The sequence below is a fragment of the Lepisosteus platostomus genome, chromosome 4 (assembly GCF_059453375.1).
Source record: "Lepisosteus platostomus isolate fLepPlt1 chromosome 4, fLepPlt1.hap1, whole genome shotgun sequence".
In the NCBI taxonomy this organism is placed as follows: Eukaryota; Metazoa; Chordata; class Actinopteri; order Semionotiformes; family Lepisosteidae; genus Lepisosteus; species Lepisosteus platostomus.
Window position 1 is genome coordinate 45,393,117 of NC_142614.1, and position 21,024 is coordinate 45,414,140.

The 21,024-nt window shown below is 38.4% G+C and overlaps 1 protein-coding gene across 1 annotated transcript in view; it reads right to left on the minus strand.

The window, feature by feature from the left end:
- The window catches only part of jmy (junction mediating and regulatory protein, p53 cofactor), a 65,570-nt gene that overhangs the window by 30,549 nt on the left and 13,997 nt on the right, over positions 1-21,024 (minus strand). The window contains exon 2 of the mRNA XM_088629597.1: positions 10,740-10,913. Within this exon, the coding sequence (XP_088485723.1) occupies positions 10,740-10,913 (174 nt within the window). The remainder of the gene's footprint in view (positions 1-10,739; positions 10,914-21,024) is intronic.

The following is a 21,024-nucleotide window of genomic DNA, read 5'->3' on the forward strand; positions in this document are numbered from 1 at the left end:
ACAGTTATGGAAATGTCTGTTATCTGCCTAGATTTCACTCCATTTTCTATTTTTCGATACATACTAGCGCCTAAACTGATTCACAATGGAAGATGTTCAGATAAATTATTTTAAACCAAATACAAGTTCCACAGTTTTGGTGATGTAGTTCAAAAGAAACATGGAGTGGTTAATTCTGATCATGTGAACTTTATGATCACTTGTGAGGTGGAAAGTGGAAAGCCAATACTTGATACAATGCTTGATGCCACTGCATTGCACTCCAGAAGTCTCCAGGACATGGCCTACATTGCAGAATAGTCACCTGTAACTCCTGTGGACTCAAAATACACATGTACAGTAGTTTAGGAAACTGGATGATATTAATCCAAAACCTCTGAGAAGTTGCTAGAACTTGATCTTCCCAACTTTAATAGACCCATTCATCTCCAAGACTAAACTGCTACTCACTATACCTGCATACAGCAAACCCATGAAACACAGAATCATGTTTTGGATTGAAAGACGTTTTCATTCAATATGCATTGGTATCTTCCGTTGTAATTTTGTCATTCCGTTCTAAATCTCTTGTGCTGAAATAGATAACAGTCTTTGCAGAGGAGCTATTCCAAAGCTACACATGACAGTCTAATTTCAACCCATAAACAATAAATGTTGTCAGCATCTGTAATATGAAATATTAAAACACATTTCTTACTCATCCACTATGGAAAATGCATTCCATCTTAGTTAAGGATCTGCCTTTAGGAAATGGCTTTCATTCATTGAGCCAACCAGTGATTGATGAATTGTATTCCCCTTTTCCAGTATACAGTATGTAAAGTGCTCTTGAAATGAAAGACACCACACAGATTACTATTGTTAACTCATATAAATCAGGTAATGAGTGGTATCTGTAACACCAGCTCTATATGAGTTTGGTTAAAAATGAGAGGTGGCCATTCAGCCAATCTAACTAGTTTAATATTTAATTAATATTTCAGCCAGCCGTGTCTTGAAAGGAGAAAGGTATCGGATTCATCAACATGGATGGGTAGCTTGTTCCCCACTCCTGAAACCCTTTCTGTGAAGAAGTGCCTCCTGTTCTTGGTTTTAATTTCCATTTGTGCCCACTGGCTTGTGTTTCACTACTTTTCTGAAGATCCTTGGGATGACTTTGTCAACACCTTATTATATGTTTTTATTTTTAACACAGTTTTATAAGCAGAAGTGAGTACTGCAATAGATTGATATAATTATGATGCTGCACTTTAATTTTTTTAAATTATCTTAAACGGAACACTTTCTATGCCCGTTTAAATGATTTATTCGAGATTTACTAGGTGTTTTTTAATGCTATTAATGCAATGTGTTCATTTACTGTATATACAGTGTAGACAGTATGCAAAGGAACAAGTAATAGGTTTATTCCATGCTGAAAAAAAAAAGAAAGAGAACACAACGTTTCGGCCGTGGAGCCTTCTTCAGGTGTTTTTCTTTTTTTCAGCATGGAATAAACCTATTACTTGTTCCTTTGCAGCCTACGCATGCTGACGCAGATACCCACCTGAACTACTAATTAACTACTAATTAGTAACTACCTAATTACTGTGTTCTGATAATTACTGGATGCGCCTTTGTGTCAGGGAAGCAGTTGGGAATACTGTGTTGGGAACAGTGTATGAATCAATTATTCAAATGAATAAGAACAACACACTTGATATTGTTTAACTTTTAGTCTTAATATAATTGATGTGTAATAATGTGATACGTGTTGCTGTTTAAATATTAACTACAGCTCTAGAGGAAGCCTTTCTACAATGCAGTCAAATGAATTTGGTTGCCCTGTAAATAAGGTTAAGCTAAATATTTCTGTTTAAAAGCAAAGGTTAAGAAAGTATTTTGAATATCTTTTCTGTGGCCCAATTTGTGAAACTGATGTGACATGCACTCTAGGACCAGTACTTTATGGAGCGTGGTTTTACTTGTATTGACCTTATCAACTTTCACTGAAAAGACTATATAATTCTCTCACCCAATACAAAAAGTGTTTCACTACTATGGTGCCAGCATATATCCTTTAAAAACAGAAGACTCTCCTTCTCTTATAAGAAAAAGACTGCAGCTCTACGGACACAAAGCAGGTAATTTTTATGGAGATAATGAAGATTATTTCATAAGGGCTATTACTGTGATCGCCAATAACATCTAAATGGTAATAAAAAGGAAATTAGCTTTGGCTACAAACCTACTAGGGGGTTCTAATGGAGAAAACTGTTAAACAAATGGTCACAGACTAAAACAGAATAATTTTTACATGCACACAGGCTCTGCTGCAATTTGTTGGCCAGTAGGGTGCCCCACATCCCAAACTTAGCATTACATATGTTTTCAATTGTACAGCTAGAGACTAGAATTGCTCCACACAGACATAAGCCAGAAGGATTAGTTTCTGATGCTAAATTTGTACTACTTTATGCAATATTACACTTTAGCTACCCCTCTTATTCTATGTGGCCTGATGAGGAGCAATACTATCATGAATGCACTAATTTCCATTTTATACAGTAGAACACCATGAAAGGGGCATTATTTCATTTTTAAAGATTCAGTTGATACATTTTAATGTTTATGGTACATTCTTGTCCTTCCATCTTTGTGTTTACTGTTGTCTTAAAAAACAGCAAGATACTGTACTGCTCTATTTGCTGTTTGATAACCCTTAATGGTCCCGTTAAACTGTCAGATTATCAGAATCTGTGACCGTATGTGTACTGTACGTGCACACACTACATTTGTTGTTATACACATTACTAGAGGACACAAAAAGAACAGAGGAGGAAGAGGTAAATATACAATCATACACACAGTCCTAAATGACCAAAACAGTAATTAACCGTCAAGTCCAAACTCCTATGCTGTGCTTTGACAGTGCAGTTAAAGTCCTGGTGCTTTTTTTGTGTTTTCCCAGTGCAATCCAACACTTAAGGGTGGTAAACTGCAGAAACAAGTGTGGCAATAAGAGTTAGTTGTTTACTATATGTGACTCCTGCAGCAAATGGATAAAACACACAACTTTAAGTAATGACTGAATAGATGCTACAGAGCAAAAGCTACACAGCAACAGAATAAGCCCTTTTCTTTTTTTTCCACAGTGGAGAATAATCAATAATTTCTTCCGCCAATACTTTAAGGGGATTATTGTCATGAACAGTTCTTTCCGGGAACTATGCAGACGACACAATCCAGAAGGGAGTGAGGAAACGCTAGGAAAAAATCATGCAAGAGAGGGTATGGAGACAGGGGGCGTGTCCAAGGGGTGCAGGTGTCCAGGGAGAGTGAATCCGGGGCGAACAATCCATGAGAAAATCCAAACGGGTAATCCAAGACAGAAGGTAGAGTCCAAGGCCAGGGGATCCATCCAGGGAATAAAACCACAAACCGGGTTGGGACCGGCGGGGCGGGGAATCAGGAACAGAAGGTTAAAAACATAACGGAGCCATCCGCAGCAGTACTCTGGGCTCTCACGAAGCGGGATTCAATGAGGAACCTCGAGTGACGTCTGCGTCTGGCTTTTAAGGGGGAACGGAAATAGGAAACAGGTGCAGGTAATGGGGCAGAACAAGGAAGGGCTGGAGCGCCCTTAAGCGGAGGAGTAGGAATCGTGACAATTATAAAGGGAAATGTCTACTGGTTTCATAAAATAAACTATTTTTTTTATTTTTGAACACAGTCAACAAACCCGTATAGGCCCCACAGTGGTGCACAAGGCCGGCATTAATTAAAGATACTGTACCTGTGTTACATGTCTAGATAGCATATTGTTGCATAAAATTAAAATCATTTCTTGAAAATGATTACTTAAAGGTGAGTTTATCACCTGGATATCGGAGAGGGATGACTGGAGCATCTGTTCCCTAATGCATGGAACATCCAGGTGCAGGAGACACCTCCCTAATGTTTCCCTGCACAAACCAGCCAAGTTCAAGCTCTCACACATACGCTCTCAGCACAACGAAACCACACAGAATGCAAATGGAATTCAAATAACCCATTTTCCCCCTCACTGTGTCAAGGCCAGCTGCCCTACATTCTAAACAATCTCCCGTGGTTAAGAGCATGAACAAAGAAAATCTAAATATTCAGGCACCAAGAGACTCAGAGTTTGCATAGCTTTTAGAATCTCTCTCCTTTGTATAACCAAATGCAGATGTCTGTATGAACATGACCTATCTATATGCAACCCCCCAGAGCCTAAACTGATTGATTACTGTAGCTCTTAAACTAATTGCCTTCTGTTGACATTCAGTATCACTGGGGATATCTCAGCGATGCACATTTACAGATTTCAATGGCCACAGTGTCTTTTGGTTTTCCTTTCAGCTGAGGTGTTAATTATCCTAATTAAATAATTTGCTCAACTGGTTCATTGGAACTTTTTACCTAGATTTCTTGATACTGTACTTTGACCAGACTTCATGGTGTCAACAGATCTTCAGACTTTCAAGAAAAAAAATGTTTTGTTTAAAGCATACAGGAAATCATTTTCTGAGTTTTAGAAAGAAATTATATAGAAAGGCAATGTCTGGTCAGACAACCGAAGGAAAGACTGAGGAACTATGAAGCAGCACTGGATATACTGTATGTACAGTATACATTGGCGCATTCCATTTCTTTAAATCTGTATCATGTCTGTTTCTAAACTGGATGCTTCTTTGTTGTTATGGGTCAGTGGATAAACAAACACTGTAGTTCCCAACTAAAGTCAGCAAAGTAACACAGTTTCAGAATCTCGCTGAAGCCACAACATGCCCACTCAGACCACACAATTACTGGCTTTAATCCAAAGATATTTAATGGCCGCCCTCTGAAGGGCATGACAGAGAGAACACAAGAACTGGGAATAAGTGAGGAGGGGTGGCACTGTAATAAAGACCAGAAGAGAGTCTCCCTTCAGCATTTCCACTGATTTCCAAATACTTTCTCACAAAGACACAGTCAAAAATATTCTTTATATTGGATAGGAGAACTTCCTCAAATGCTATGTTATTCTCGTGGCTTGTCCTAAAAATAGCACAGCCTCACAGAAGAGTCTGAGCATTTCAAGTGCACAACTCTACATTGTAGAGTAGTCTACCTTGTCTATCATATCGCAGATTATCAAATCACAACTTTATTTCTTAGTGGTAAAGGGTTATATGAGTCACTGAAAGAAAGAATGCATCTCAGCTGCAATACTAGCACAGCACGATTCATCTAAAATCACAAACTTAATTTGGAAAATTTGGAAAGGAAGTTTGAAAGGCCTTTTGTTTTCATATGATGGCTCAGTTAAGTCAAAATCTTGTCAGATGTAGTTTACAGTTAAGAATATGGTGAGTGATTTCATTCTCCACCAGAGAACCACAACGTCTACACTGCTTAAGTTTATTTTTTACTCCTATTCAGGGGATTGTGACAGTACTGCTTTTGGGTCCTATACTGGGTTGTCCTGTGTGTAGAGTTTGCATGTCTGTGTGGCTATTCTTTGGATGCTCTGGTTTCCTCCTACCTCCAAAAGGTGTGCTAGCAAGGTTAATTGGTACCTCTAAATTGTCTGGGTCTACATCCTGTGATAGAGTGGCATCCTGCTGTGTACTGAAACAGGCTCCAGGTTTCTGTGACCTTTTCCAGGAATAAGCAGCTTTCATATAAAGGAAGGATAGATTTAGGCCACCAGCATAATCAGTCAGAAAAAAACAGGAAGAGCTGAACAGAAAAAAGCCCAAAATGCCCGGAGTGTGATTTTGAAGCAGCTGGCAGAAAATATCCTATACAGTTGCATTATTGTTATTCAGAGCTCTAGATGAGTAGGCAGGTGGATAAACACAAGTTTCTATTCTGTTACTGCCAGCTTTCCAGTGATAATTAGTGAACTCTCCTCCAACTTGCAAAAATCAAATGAACTGACAGCCACAGACATATCTAAATGTCTATTCAGCATTCCTGGTTCTGATCAAGGTCCCATTTTTTCAGTAATATGTCATTGGCACAGCGATTATTTCAACTAATGTAGTCACTGTGCATGAATGTATTTCTATCTAGTATAAGAGATACTGTACATACATCTTGATAAGAATACACAAAAAGAGCAGGGTAGAGTAAAAAAAATCTGTTTCCCTATATTTTTTCCCTGATGGTTCCCTAGATGGAACTTTTGTATTATTGCCATTGAGCTAGTCATTTGTTGTTTGCTGTTTCAGTCAAACTATAAAAGCCTTCTTAGAAAACTAAGAAAACAGCCTTTAAAATATCTTTAACACTAAATGTGAGGTACAATCATGGTCAGAGAGATGAATGAGTCTCAGGCTGCTCTGACACCCACTGGAAGCAGCGATACCCGTGTTGCACTCGCATTTGCCTCATCACTTTTCCTCAGCTTAGAGCTTTTCAGGATTTTTTTTGCTGTGCTTTTGCTCAAGAAATCCATTCAAATAGCAAGAGAAGCACAACCACAGTTGGAAAATGAGTGAGAAAAACATTATGGAGTCAATAAAGGAAAACTGAATTTCTAGAATACACCGTGAGGTACAGTACATCAAGTCAGATTTTAATCTTTGCCTAATTTATACTACAGTATATGCATTTGCAACAGCAATCATAATTTGGAGACTACATTTTCTGTAATATCAACACAGAACCACATAATACAAATCTCCACCATCAGTGGAGATAGAAATCAAACTCCAGAACTTCCCCTCACAGCTGTTTATGCAAAGGAGCAGAGTTGCTTTTTTCACAAATTATCATTAATATGGTTTTATTGCTTTTGCCTCCCCTTCCATGGTAGCTTTCAAAACTTTAAGAAACTTCACAAGTAATACATTGAAACTGGAATATAAAATCCTGACAGATTTCATACAGACTGCTGTAGCTGTGTTTTAATTAAAGCAAATAGGAATGTTCTTGCTCTGTACAAAGATTTCAGATATGCTGCCTTCCTTTTGGGTTCAAATTGAAATGAAAAACAACAAAATAACATACACGTCAAACACTTTCAAGACATTTACAGGTATGAAACTTTTTCTATTTAATATCACAATTTCATTGTGAAGGCGCCAATTATAAGTAAACCACAATAAACAAATATGGACTTCCTCATATGAATATGTTATCCAGTTCTTCACTGGGCTTGGACTCAGAAAAGCATTGGTTATAATCCTGGAGCTATTTCTGTTGGAAGTAGTGAAGTCTGATTTCAGTTTACAGTGAAGGAGTTGTGGTTTGCTGAAAGGAAAACACATGGTAATTCTGGTCATTATGTTAAAAAATAAATATCCTTAGATATTTATTTAGATTAGAAAAACAAATGAACAAATGGGATTTAGGAAATTTGTGAACGAGCATGTTTTCACTTGGAATGTGATGTTTTGGTGCATTTTTAGTTTAGTTATGGTAAAAAAGCCCTTAATGAATGCAAGAAACATAATTTACTAAGAGAAAAGTCAGGTGAGAAATCATTCAACAGCTTACATTTTACATAGTAAACTGAACTATTATATCACAAAGTAAAGACTTCACGAGATGGTTATTTGTGAAAGTGCTAGCTGGTGTTGACATTTGTATTATTCAAAAAAGACCACTCTCACCTATAGAAAAGGGAAACTGGAATGTACTGCACTAGAGCTGGAACTTAGCTCATTCAGTCATTCACAGCTCGTAAATTCTTCATAATTTAAAATTTCAATGGTTATTCTAAAAAGAAAAAACTTTATTGAGCAATTAACAAGTTCGCATAGTTACAGGATACACTCACTTTAAAAAAACAAGACATGAATGAATGGAACAGTTCTGAAAGGTCATAATGTCTTTAAAATCAGACCGCTAAGCTATAAAACATAACAGCAGGAATGCAATTGATTGTGGTGGAACTAAGCAAGGTTGACATTTATCTAATTAAATCAGGTTTCATGCAAAAATCTTATAAAAACAACAAAGGAAATTGATTTGATCAAGCTATTTTAAGAGCCAAGAAGAAAGCATTTCAATAATGGGGCCATTCAGATCAAATTCTCTTCTGTTACATTAAACGGTGCTAACTGTAAGTAAAGCCCTGCTACCACAACCAATGGGCATGTTAAATTTAAATGCTAAATGCACACATATGCGTGCATCAGCATAATGAAATTGGAAAATATCTGAGAGATCACAAGCCATGTGTATACTGTATGTAGTACCTCAAACTGGTGTTAAACACAGCACCATTGAAAGCAGAACTTCGCAATCCTACCCCCTGCTTCTTAGTGTTTTCTAATTTGCATTCTAGCCAAGCTCTCATTGACTTTATCAATAAACTAATTAAAGTAATTGGATTTTTAATTGAACTTTTGAATTCTTTTCAGTTACTTAAAGGTTTGCATTTACTGCAGCTTGATGATGTAACTCACAATGCCTAACTTTTAAGGAGTTAAAAACAATTAAAGGGTCTAAATGAGGAAATATATTTGTTTTACCGTAGCTAAGGGTTCAATTAGGGAATTGACAGCTTGGTTGCAGCACAAACTGAAATAAATAAGGTTCCAATGACCAGCATTATGATGCCCTCATCCATTGTCTTCTACAAGGCCATATCATTTAGTACGAGTAAGCAGTAATTTTGGCATAGTTTTAATTAGACAAATATGAACTTCTGGCACAGAATCCTCTGCAGAAGGAGTTCAAGAATAGTCATCACGGGATTTCAGATTAAGTCATTGAAATATGAAAATTTACTTTATTGTTTTGGCTTGGGGAACATCTATTATACAGATGGTGGCGCAGTGGTTAGCATTGCTGCCTCTCTGTGCTGGGGCCTTGGGTTATATTCCTGGGGTTCTGTTTGCGTGGAGTTTGTATGTTCTCCTGTGTTTGCAAATGTTTCCTCCTGGCGCTCTGGTTTCACCCCACAGTCCAAAGATATACTAGTAGGTTAACTGGCTTCTGGGCCCTGGCGTGAATGTGGGCATGTTCGTTTTTGTGTGTGCTCTGTAATGGACTGGCGTCCCATCCAGGGTGTATTCTGCTTCACACCTGCTGCTTGTTCGAGAAAGACTCCAGCTCCTCTGTGACCCTGTCCTGGATAAAGTGGTGTAGCGGCGAGGCTTATTAATAAGAAAGAATTAAGTGTTCTGAGCCTTCCCAAATGAGGCCCCATTTCTCTGTTCATCTCTGTGGTGCAGCCACAGAGAAACTATTCATGCAGGCTGATTTAAGGTTCCTTTGATAAAGGACAGCTCCCAAAGGGGGATGCACTTAGCTAAGCCTGGCTATCATGATCAATGGTCATCCATTGGCGCCTATCTGTCTAGGGAGTGCCAGATGGACATCTGGACTGCATTCCTAAGTGTCAGGAGTAAGTGACTCATATCTCATCTTGATCAACCAATCAGGGACTGGTAGGGCCGAGTAACCCACGTGGGACTCTGATGCCCATGGAACTTTCAGCCAATGAATGAGCTGAAGTTCCTCCAGGTAAAAACAGGCAACACAGAGAGCCTGGGAGATTCAGTAAGATCCAGAGATTCTGTGGACTTTTCTAAAGGGAATTCAAAGGAGAATTCCAGGGCAGGACGGCCCAGGAGCAGAAGGCTCCCAAGGGCAGGACATTCTCGCAGCGCGCCTCCTGACCATCCTGAGACTCAGCACGGACAACCACGGAACGGCCAGTGTGTCCGAGTGCCAGAACTGTCCTTTGTTCTAAGAGTCTAGAGCGGAGGTTGCCAGAGAGTAACCAGAGGATCCACCCGAGGTTAGCATCAGCAGCAGGCCTCATGAACAGGTCAGAACTGTGGACAGCTGAATCACTATTCAGAACTAGCGCTTCATCAGGAACGAACCAGTCCTCTTCCTGACTTGCTGGGACCCACAGTCATCTTTTCTCCTGTGCACAAACTTTGCTAGTTAAAGCCAACAGTGAGCATCAGCAGCGCACCGTTGCAAGCTGCACAGCACAGCCTGGCACGCAGCCAGAGAGCGCGGATTGGACAGCAACAGCCTGCAACTGTTTCTTTGTGCCCGCAGGAGATCTGAATCCCCAGAGATTGGATGAGTATTCAACTTCACTGCATTACTGCTCGAGAATTCAATTGTTATCCCAACCAGTTGATATCAATTTAATTCCTAAGGGTTATGTACTTGTTTTGAGTATCTAATGTAGAAGTTATAACCATGTTCATTTATGAAACGGTCTTAATGAATGATATACTGAACGTATGTCCTCTTGATATATGTAACTCTTTGTAACTGACTGAATATATACCTTTTGTATTCTGATAACCCTCTCGATAAGATCTGTTAGTTTTACATGCATATTCTATGTATTAATAAATGTATCCTCGTGTATTAGTACCTGTGTGTGTGCGTTGTTTGAGTTATGTCGCATGGTTGGATTCTAAAGCCATCAAAAGAATCAACTTTGTGATTTACTGCTACAATTAATAATTGTCTCAGTAAATGCCCAAACCCTACAGAACTGGTGCCTTCAGAGAGCCACTACATTTACATTTTGGCTATGGCAACGTTACAGTGGTTAGAAAACAGAGGAATGGATATAAACTTAAGGAAGGCTACAGACTTCCAGGAGCCATTACATTTGAAGAGCAATCACTTTTATTCATCATTATGGGGTGCTTGACAGTGTCCCTGTGCAATCCAAGGAAAATGACAGCATTTGTCTACCAAGTGAGATACATGGGCAGCCTACCAGAGCCGTGCTGGATGCCTTCCACCTGAGAGCCTCTCACCTTTATTTGTTGTCTCCTCAGCATCGCAAGTTCTCTCATGTCTCTGAAGGGCTGAAGCAGATACTGGTAAAGCTCAGTTGTGGCCTCCACGAGAGCACCATAGGCCTCGTCTTCAGCTTGATAGATCTCCAGCAGCTCCACCATACTCTCCATGGTTCGGTGTTTCTCCAGGAGCTGCGGGTTACAACGTTCTCAATTAAGGGCCTCTTGGTTTATGAGTAGACACCAGCAAAATTGAACATGCACTAGATCTAACCATCATGTTTCAGCATTACAGTTCCTCCCTTAAGCAGCTTAAGAAAAGGGACCATGGAAACAATATTAAAACATTTCTACTGCGGCGTACAACTCACATTTCTATTTTAAATAAGTGTAGTAGGGATAATTTCCGTAATTGCCAGTAAAACCTCAAAGGAAAAAAAAATAGCACAGTCCACAAGCACATTTCTATCTAAAAAGACCATAATGTTCCATTTTGGAGTAGAGTTACTTGTAGTTGTGCATTTCATTCACACTTCAACAAAGAGAAAACACCTCCCAAGGAACTGTAATAAAGTGTTCACATTTTATTACACTGCACCTCAACCAGAAGGTCATAGTAAGAGGGTTTCTTTATTGCTATGCTCATCCCGAGGTGCCTAAAACAAACAGACCTTCTGAGATCATAATGAATAATTTGTAAAGCTAATGTATCCACATGGAAGGAAGCACATCAAATATCAGTTACACTGTGAGGCTCACAGCAGACATAGAGTATGGCTGATGTGTGGTGAGCATTCTGGCGCACTATGGCTGCCGTCGCATCATCCAGGTGGGGCTGCACATTGGTGGTGGTGGAGGGGAGACCTTATTCCCTGTAAAGCGCTTTGAGTGGAGTGTTCAGAAAAACACTTTGTACAGTAAGTGTAAGCAATTATTATTATTATTGCTGTAAAAAGAAACAAAAAGGTATGCTACAACCAGCTCCAGCAGTTCAGCCAGGCAATGAGCAAGTCCATGTTGATTAAAGTCTCATTGCTTCAGAAACTAAAGTATTTGTATTATAAAGTGATGTAATTTTTAAAGTCATTTACCGAGGTTAAGAGACAGTCTTGCTGCATTTTTTGAGCGATGTTAACAATAAGACAATGAGGATATGCTTTTTTGAGAAACCAATTAATAATTTATAGTGGTGATGTACAGTTGAATATTGCCCCTTACTATAAAGTCTCTGTTTGTGTACTTAAAAAGAAGGCAAAGAGCATAAACTGGGCAGACTTCCAATTCAAACAATCACTGTAAAAAAACAGTACAGAAACGTTATTAAAGCTAGTCATTAGTTAAATTATACACTTTTCTGACTAGTTTGCCAAAGTTTAATTTTCCTAAGAGTTATTAAGGTCTTTTATATCTCTATCCATTATCCCTAGCCTCATAATGTGAAAACAGTTTATATTCATTTACATAGACCTTACTATTCTGGACTTATTTTATACTTGTGTTTGAATAAGGACTTACACATTTACTGGCAAATATTTTAGTTCCTTTTCAGTGATTTTTCCCCACTATACAAAAAATATAAACTAGAGTTTATTTTTGGTCTGCACCTTTGCCATAGGCTGCCGGTCATATTAACAGTTCATGTAGTGCACATAATTCCTTGCACTTTAACTTATTTGAACAAATTAAACACTCTTTTGCATTTTTCATTCATGCATTGTAAAAAGAGGTGCCTGAAAATGCTGTTTTTCATATGTGATGCTAACTGTAAATCCTAAAATCTGTAAAAATAGATTGGTTGGAGGAATTAAAACAGCACAAGAAACAGTACCACAATATTCACAGTATTCAAATTAGTTATGCTAAAGATACAGAAAGTGTTTAACTCACATTAGGCAAAGTACCAAACATAACAGTGTCCATCCATCCATTTTCTAACCTCTTTATCCAATAGAGGGTAAAGAGTGTGCCCTGCACACAATGCCAGGCCAGTGCAGGGCACAAACAAAACAACACACACAAACATGTACTGTACACACTCAAACCATGGCCAAAATAAAAATGTAACACAGAAAAATCATTGCCAACAGAAAATGTATTAGATGCAGTCTTATACGAATTTGTATCAAAAAATAAATCTAGAAGACCTTAGGTCTTCGGTAAATGCCTAAGCAATGAGTGAAGGACTATGCTAAGAAATTTATGTACAGTAACTTGTTTCACTAATTTTCCCAACATTTTCAATATGGTGATCTCATGCATTATGAATGTGTTCCTGCCTCTGGTTTTAACATCTGACCTCAAAGTTGATCTGGGCTGTGAAACAATGTCAGTATTCAGCTTTCTGCAGTTTTACAGAGTTTGAATGAATCACCTTTTCAGGGGTCTTTCCGGTTCCTCTGAGTACTCTACACACTGGGAATGTGGAATGGAGGATGATTTTTTGAAAAGGTGTGTTAAGGTGAATAATCCATTAATATTTGTGTCTTGTCTACAGCAGGGCATGATTTACTTCTGTTTTGCATACATTGTGCAGCTACAAGAAAATGTGTTTCCTCTTGCTGGCTGCTAACTTCTTTAGATTGTAAAACAAGTTTGAAAGTCATTAGAGTGTGGACCCTCTCACTTTGATAAATTCATATTTGTTTGCAATATATTTACCAAAAACGTAAAAAAAAGGCAGATCTGAAATATACAGTGCCAAAACAAAAGTTTGTAACCCCCCCTAAATAATTACAGGAATTGCAATGTCCTACCATGATACCCCTGTTTGACCAAAATTGGTGTTTTTTTTAAATAACCAAAGGGGTTTACCAATTCACTGTGGGTTGAGATGCAACGGTATATGAAGTAAAAAAAGTTATAGAATTTGTCAATGTTAAATGTTAAATAATAAGTGAAACTAGTCCCTAGTTTTCCTAGTACACTTAAAGGGGTAATTAGAATCAGGTGGTTAAATAACTGGCTAACAAGTAAACAAGAACTGGGTTTGGGGTTACAAAAGCATTTCTTAACATTTCAGGCTCCATTAATCCACCATCAGACAACTAGGGAAATACTGACAAATGGGAGATATTCAAGCAATTTGGAAAATTCAGAGTAACATTGAAGGTTCTGCAGCCCTGCAGCTAATGCCAGTGTTTATATCTCAACCAATTGGAAAAAACTCAACAGGAATGGCTTTTATGGGAGGATGGGAGCCTGGAAGAAACCATCCATACATCTATTTTCTAAACACTTTTTCCAATACAGGGCTGTGGGGGAATCAGAGCATATCCCAGCAAGCAATGAGCACAAGGCAGGATACACCCTGGACAGGATACCAGTTCATCACAGACACAAACACACACTCACCCACATCAAGTGTTCCCAGAAGTCAGTTAACCTACCAGTATGTCTTTGGACTGTGACAGGAAACCAGAGCACCTGGAGAAAACCCACACAAACTCAGGGAGAACATACAAACTCCATGCAGATACTGCAGCACCCCACGTCTGGAATTGAACCCAGGGCTCCAGCACTGCAAGCAATGCTAAACTTTGTGCCATCGTGTCACCCACCCACATGGAAGATGGAAGAATGTTCTCTGGACAGATGGTTCAAAGGTTTTGGCCAAAATAAAATACCAAGCCTTTCAACAGACGCACTTCTTCCCAATCCTCAAGCAGAGTGGTAGGAGTGTCTTGCTTGGGGCTTGCCTCGGGACTTAGAGGGCTCGCCATTATTGACCGAACCTTGAAATCAGATTGTAAAATCAACATCAATTTGTTGAATCAGAGCCAAAATTGGGTCATGCAGCAAGACAGTGATCCTAAACATACAGTACAAGCAAATCTACATCCTCAGAAATCTAAATCTTCAGAAAGGCTGGAGAAGAAAGTTCAAATACTGAACAGGCCAAGTTAAAGTCCAGACCAAAATATCACTGAAATGTTATGGAAGGACCTGAAGCCAACTGTTAAAGACTTAACCAACAAATACTCTCAGAAGTAAATGTTAATAGAGGTGCTCCCACTAAGTATTGACTCAAGGAGGGAATACGTAAGTAATCAATGGACATTTTTGTTGTTGTTTTTTGTTGTTTTAAATTTTTGTTGACATTAAACTTTTTTCACCTCTAAAAGCTTCTTGTTTAAATTTTGTTGCAATTCTACAAAATCATTGGAGGGAGGTGAATACAATTAGCAAAAAAAAATTGATAACTGATTTGAAAATGCCTTCTTACTATACATAGGATGTAAATTAGTTGCTAGCTATGGAAATTGATGGAGCTATGAATTTGATTCAATAATTCTATATCAGTGCAACATCTGGAGCAATCAATAAATACTGTGATTTACTGAGCTATTGCTTTTCAAAAAAGAATTAGAATGCATAGTTTATTATATATGAAAGAGATCTTTTTTTATTCCCCCTGTGAGTCATTCAAGTAGAGTCTTTCATGCTTTATATTTCTCAAAAAACACTGTCTGATTCAGCTTTAACACAGCAACCACTGTTTACCTTGGCTCCAACACAGCACGACAATTCAGCAAACATCTTAATGGACCCCAGCCCCAGCTGCAGCCTACTGTATTAAGTGTTCCAGTGGTAGGAAGGACATGGAAGGCAGAAACTGCTTTTGACTGCTGAGCTTTCAGCATTGCCATAACACACCAAGACTAGAGGATTTCAACATCAAACTGTGACATTTATATGCTGGGTGTTACTCTCAGAATTACTCTGCTGTACCTTGAGTCAAGCTTCTTTTTTCTTTCATACCATGACATACTTCCCATTTTCACCTTAGTCCCTATTTCCTTTAAACTGGTAATTTATGTGCCATATGCAGAGTAAGGAAGATTGCTACCTTACAGCGCTAGGGTTCAATTCTGGACCAGGAGTGTTATCTGTGTGGAGTTTGTACAGTATGTTGTCCCCTGGCTGGTGTGGGTGCTCTGTTTTCCTCCCACAGTCCAAAGACATACAAGTATGTTAACTGGGTTCTGGGGAAATTGGCCCCCGTGTGAGTGTGTGCATGTCTGTGTTTGTGTCTGTGTGTGCCCTGGACTGGCATTTCCTCCAGGGTGTACCCCGCCTGGTTGCCCACTGTGTGCCTAGGTGGGCCCCGTCTCTGCTGTGACCCTAAATTGATAATGTGGTTAGAAAATGGTATGCATTTATACATGTATGCATTCATATTAATCTTCAAATCCTGGTTTATTATAGAGCAAAACCATGGAGTAAATATGAGGTAAAAAAGGTTAAACTAGCTGTTTAGAATAAGTAGTTCAGGTAGGTAGCCGCATCAGCATGCGTAGGCTGTAAAGGAACAGGTAATAGGTTTATTCCATGCTGAAAAGAGAAGAAAGAAAACAAAACGTTTTGGCCGTGGAGCCTTCAGCTCATACCCGAAGAAGGCCAAAACGATGTGTTTTCTTTCTTCTCTTTTCAGCATGGACAATAACCTATTACCTGTTCCTGTTTAGGATAAGGCTAGCTTTGTGCAGGCCTAGATAAGCAATAAATCATGTACCATTACCCTACTGTATGCTCCTTTGTGCTTGAGGTTTTCTGGCTAAGTCTAAGTATATAACCAAACCCAAGACAGCCTCCGTTGACATTTCATATGATGTTGACATACTCCAGACTAGCCTCTATACTGTCTATACTAATACCAATCCATTCACAAGAGAGGCTTGTGGAAATGGCAAGGATGGATACTGTTTCTCAAAAGTCTCTGTCACAACGTAATACAGTTTTTGTTTCACCTCCCCCCCCCCAGGTCCTCACTGGTCACGAGAAGGGTCATGTCCGTTGTGGCACTACACCTCTCCTCTTATGAGGGGAAATAAAGTTGTCAGTCCATTAAGCCGCTGTCTGGCTGCTGCCTATTAACCCTCACAGCACGATTTGTGATTAGTCGCACAGCTCAGAAATGATAAAAAGAACTTTAAATGTTCTAGGTCCTTTACATTCAATTGAGCAGATCTACAAAAAGCAGCAGTAATTCTATATGAGCTGCAACGCAGCTGTCAAAACAGCACTAAAACAGGTAACCAGATTACTGTACTGGTGGATCCTGGTGGGCAGCCAAGCATTTATCTGGCTTCAAAAACCCCTCTCAACTAGAGCCATATCCTTACAAATGTAAAGGTGGTGTCATCTCTGCAACCAAGAGTATCTGGATACTCATAACACTGTTTTTGTTGGTTATGTCAAACACCCCAAAAAGTAATTTCTGTGCTAAAAATATGCTACAGTTCAACGTAAATATTTAGTGAATGACCTGTAGTGTGTCTTTTTAAAATCAACTGATTTAACATCTTCACCTTTTTGACAATTTTTAGTTCACTGTCTTTTTCCTGTGTCTGTTTTGTTTAACTGAACCGTTCTGGCTATATTCAGCTCTTCCCATTTACAAAAAACATTCCACAACATGAACCATTGCTTCCAGAATTCTCTGTTAACTTTTTATTTTTTTGTGCAGAGCCATAAATTACAGTAATTTTTTTTCAAAGTATCATTTGCTAGAGAATATGTATTGGTTGCCAAAACTCCTTAGATGAAGTATGTAGTATTTTGACACTGAATGTCCTGGAGACATACAGTATGATTCATTACATAGTCTCTTCTCTAACAGTGACAAATATCTGACAAAAAAGCTTACAAGGCATCAGACATCATTCTGTCTTGAAGCCAGTACTTACAGAGTACAAACAAAAAATCCAAAACAAAATCAACCATAATATAATCAAAAAAGAAACCAGGTTTATGCAGTTACTTGTTTCGATGATAAATGTAACAAATAATACAAGCTATCATGTAAGCAAGTTTCTCTGCACACTGTATGTGACTTTGCTGTTGTTTCCATACACATGTTGATGACTTTGTCAATAACCATTACTAATGATCTTTTAAAAGTATAATTTTAACAATGACCTGTTTGCAATCATACTTTATTTAAAATGTCCAGCATTTGAGTGCAGTGCCCTTTTATTGCTGTTTACATACAGTGTCTTTGGGCAAACTACAGTGTAATAATATCTGAGGTACTAAACTAAAAATTAACAACTTTGAGAGCATATTACAGTATATATTAAACTACACATATTTTACAGTCAAAACTGAAGAGACAGTGTCACTACAGTGACAGAAGAATGAGAAGGAAATGATTGTTTCTGTATGTCCTTGCTTACTACAGACACACAGGTCAATGCTTTGTAGATGTTTCCTAGCAACAGTAACACACAAAGCTGCTTAACGACAGGTTATATTACCTGAATAAACATGTTCCCTCATACTGTAGCAAAATGGGTCCTCTTGATAAAATGAGACATCAGCAGGAATCCTTTAGCTAGCCTGTTCTCTTTATAAAAGCAAACTTTATACAAGAATGCTTAATACAATTCAAGTCGTATTTTACCTATAAAACAGCTTTTCTGTATTTATAATTTTGGGGGGATTTTAAAGTGAAAAATGTACTGTTCTAAAAGAGATTAGTTTGTTCATAGTATAAAGAGACTGATTGTGGACCTATATGTTTCTCTACACTACAACTGAATTAAGCAGAATGTTTTTTAAAGTGCAGCCAAGAAAGCCATGAGAATCATATTGAAGGTGGACAGACCCTGTACAGTCACTTGCTTTAATCCTGACATGTCAACCATTGAGTGGTTTCAAGGTAAGTGAGGAAACCATCAATGAAGAAAAATAAACTAATCATTCCCAACTACATACAAAGTCATTAAATTGCTTAAATAAGCTTACGTAATATTCTGAACATCCACGGTCACTGTTGAAAAGTTAACACTACCTAGATACGTGCTCATACTTTGATGAAGAGGAAAAATAAAAAAGGAATTAAGATTTGCCACTTGAATTCCTTAAGTTAAATTCATCCAACCATTTTCTAACAAAATGCAATTCAGGGTTGCAGGGGAGCCAGTATGCAAGAGTCACAAGGCAAGATAAACCCTGGATACTGTAGGTCACCAGTCCATCGCAGGAAACACACATAAAGGGCGGAGTGGTGGCACTGTGGCTAAGGATCTGCACCTGTTGATGGTTCAAATCCTGCGGCCGGCAGAGGAATCTTACTCCGTTGGGCCCTCGAGCAAGGCCCTTAACCCCCAAGGGGTTTATGACACGCTCCAGGGGCGCTGTATAAATAGCTGACCCTGCACTCTGACCCCAAGCTTCTCTCTTCCCATCTGTGTGCCTGTGTGTCTCATGGAGAGCAACGTGGGGTATGTGAAAAGACAAATTCCTAATACAAGAAATTGTATACTGTATGGCTAATAAAGTGATCTTATCTTATTTTATCTTAACACAATGGTGGAAACCAGACCACCTGGAGGAAAACCACGCAAACTCCACACAGATAGAACTCCAGTCAGGAAATGAACCCAGGGCCCCAATGTTGTGAGGCAGAAGTATTAACCACAGTGTCACTGTGCTACCCCTTGAAATATGATATGGGACAAAAAATACTGTATTCCCGTAATAAATGGGAAAAATTAATAAGACATTTACAGTATGACACCTTGTTTTTTCAATCTGGAAGATTCCAAATGAAGTTGTGGAGAATAAGTACTAAAGCACAAGGCCTAATTTTATATTGCCTCACGAAAAAAAAACCACACAAATACAGAATTCTACAGTGGTCCTCCATGTGTGCAGAGAAAAACATACCGCCTAGCTGAGTTCACAGTTCACAACAGAGAGTGAGCCTGTCAAAAGAAGACATACAGTATCTATTGTTCTGTGCACAAAGGCTGTTTGTGCCCCACAAGGCACCTTAGTTGTTGAAAACAAAGGTTAACTGACAGACCAACTGTTTTAAAAACCATCATCGGGTCTCTTCAGATTTAACGGTGACCAATAACTGACAAGAAGGCTGAACTGGCATCACACTTCACCGTGTGTGACATTAAGTGTGTACTGTACATACCGAAAATATAAATTAAAGCTGAATTATCATAAATATAAGACTATTTTAATGCCTTCTTATATCAGAAACCTACAAATAGGCACACACTAGGTACAGTATCTTAAACCATGTGTTTTTGGCTACTACCAGCAACATTACTGCTGGCATTTCATTGGGTGACCTCATTATACATAAATGAATCTGAATAATTGAGGAATCATTGTCAATCCGAACTTTGGTATATAACTAGATAATTAAGTACAAAAGTAAATAATTTACAGAAACATAAGACACCCCAGCAAAACCCACAGGAGTTCCTCTGGGAGTCATAAACTAACAGTTTTTTTTTTTAATGTAGCACATGACAGTAAGTAAACACACAGCTCATAGAAACATTATATGTGGAAAATGGTTCTAAAAACCTCACCAGTAAAATCCCCAATTAAAGAAGCAAGGTAACATAGTGAAGAATACATTACTGAATACAACGCACTGCACCAAAGTCTTGTACATCACTTAGAGTAATCTGATTATTAATTTTTTTTTGTCTGATATTGTGTTCTTAGCATTTTTTTCCATTGTTCATAATGTGTGAAGATGCAGAACCTATTAAAGGCGTGTATCCAAACTGTTAAGAACATGAACGCAAGTACAGCAAGATCAAATAGTAGATTTCGATTGAGCTATGAATTCAGTTAATTGCATTTCTATATACTTCTCCTGCAAAAGAAATACTTCAAAACACAAGAGTGATTTTATGGAAAGAGAAATGCCTTTGAAGAGAATCTGAACAGGAAAGCACATGTAATTCTTGAATAGAATGATACCTCTCTCAACCTTGCGTGGCTGCTGAGAGACTGGTCTCTGGCAGTGTAAAAGGACCCGTCTGCTAATACGTTAATCCAGCACAGAAGCAGGACACAAATAAGGGCTGATTATAAACCACTCAAACCATACAAACCACATAAAGTTCTCAGTGGAATTAAATCACATTTAAGAATCAAGCCAAACACCGACATACTATATCAATGTTTGATAGTCTATGGAAGATAGTGAGCTCACCAAGTTTCAAGAAAAATAATTCTAATTATCACCATTCAATACCAAATCAGCATTTTAAATTTTATTAGCGCTCATGACTTTGTTCCCCACCTTAAAAGTGTTATTGATTTTGTTGACACTCAATTAGTGTACATCGTAAGTATGCCAATACCTAACACAATTATAAATTAAAAACCATCCTTTTATGCACTGTGTACAACTATACGGATAGGAGACACATGACAAGCATTTTACTGATTAAAGTTATTTTCCTACATGGCTTGTTTAAACAAGAACCACACAGAAAGCTCAAATATTTACACCATTCAAATTTTCCCATTATGTCAATCAGCC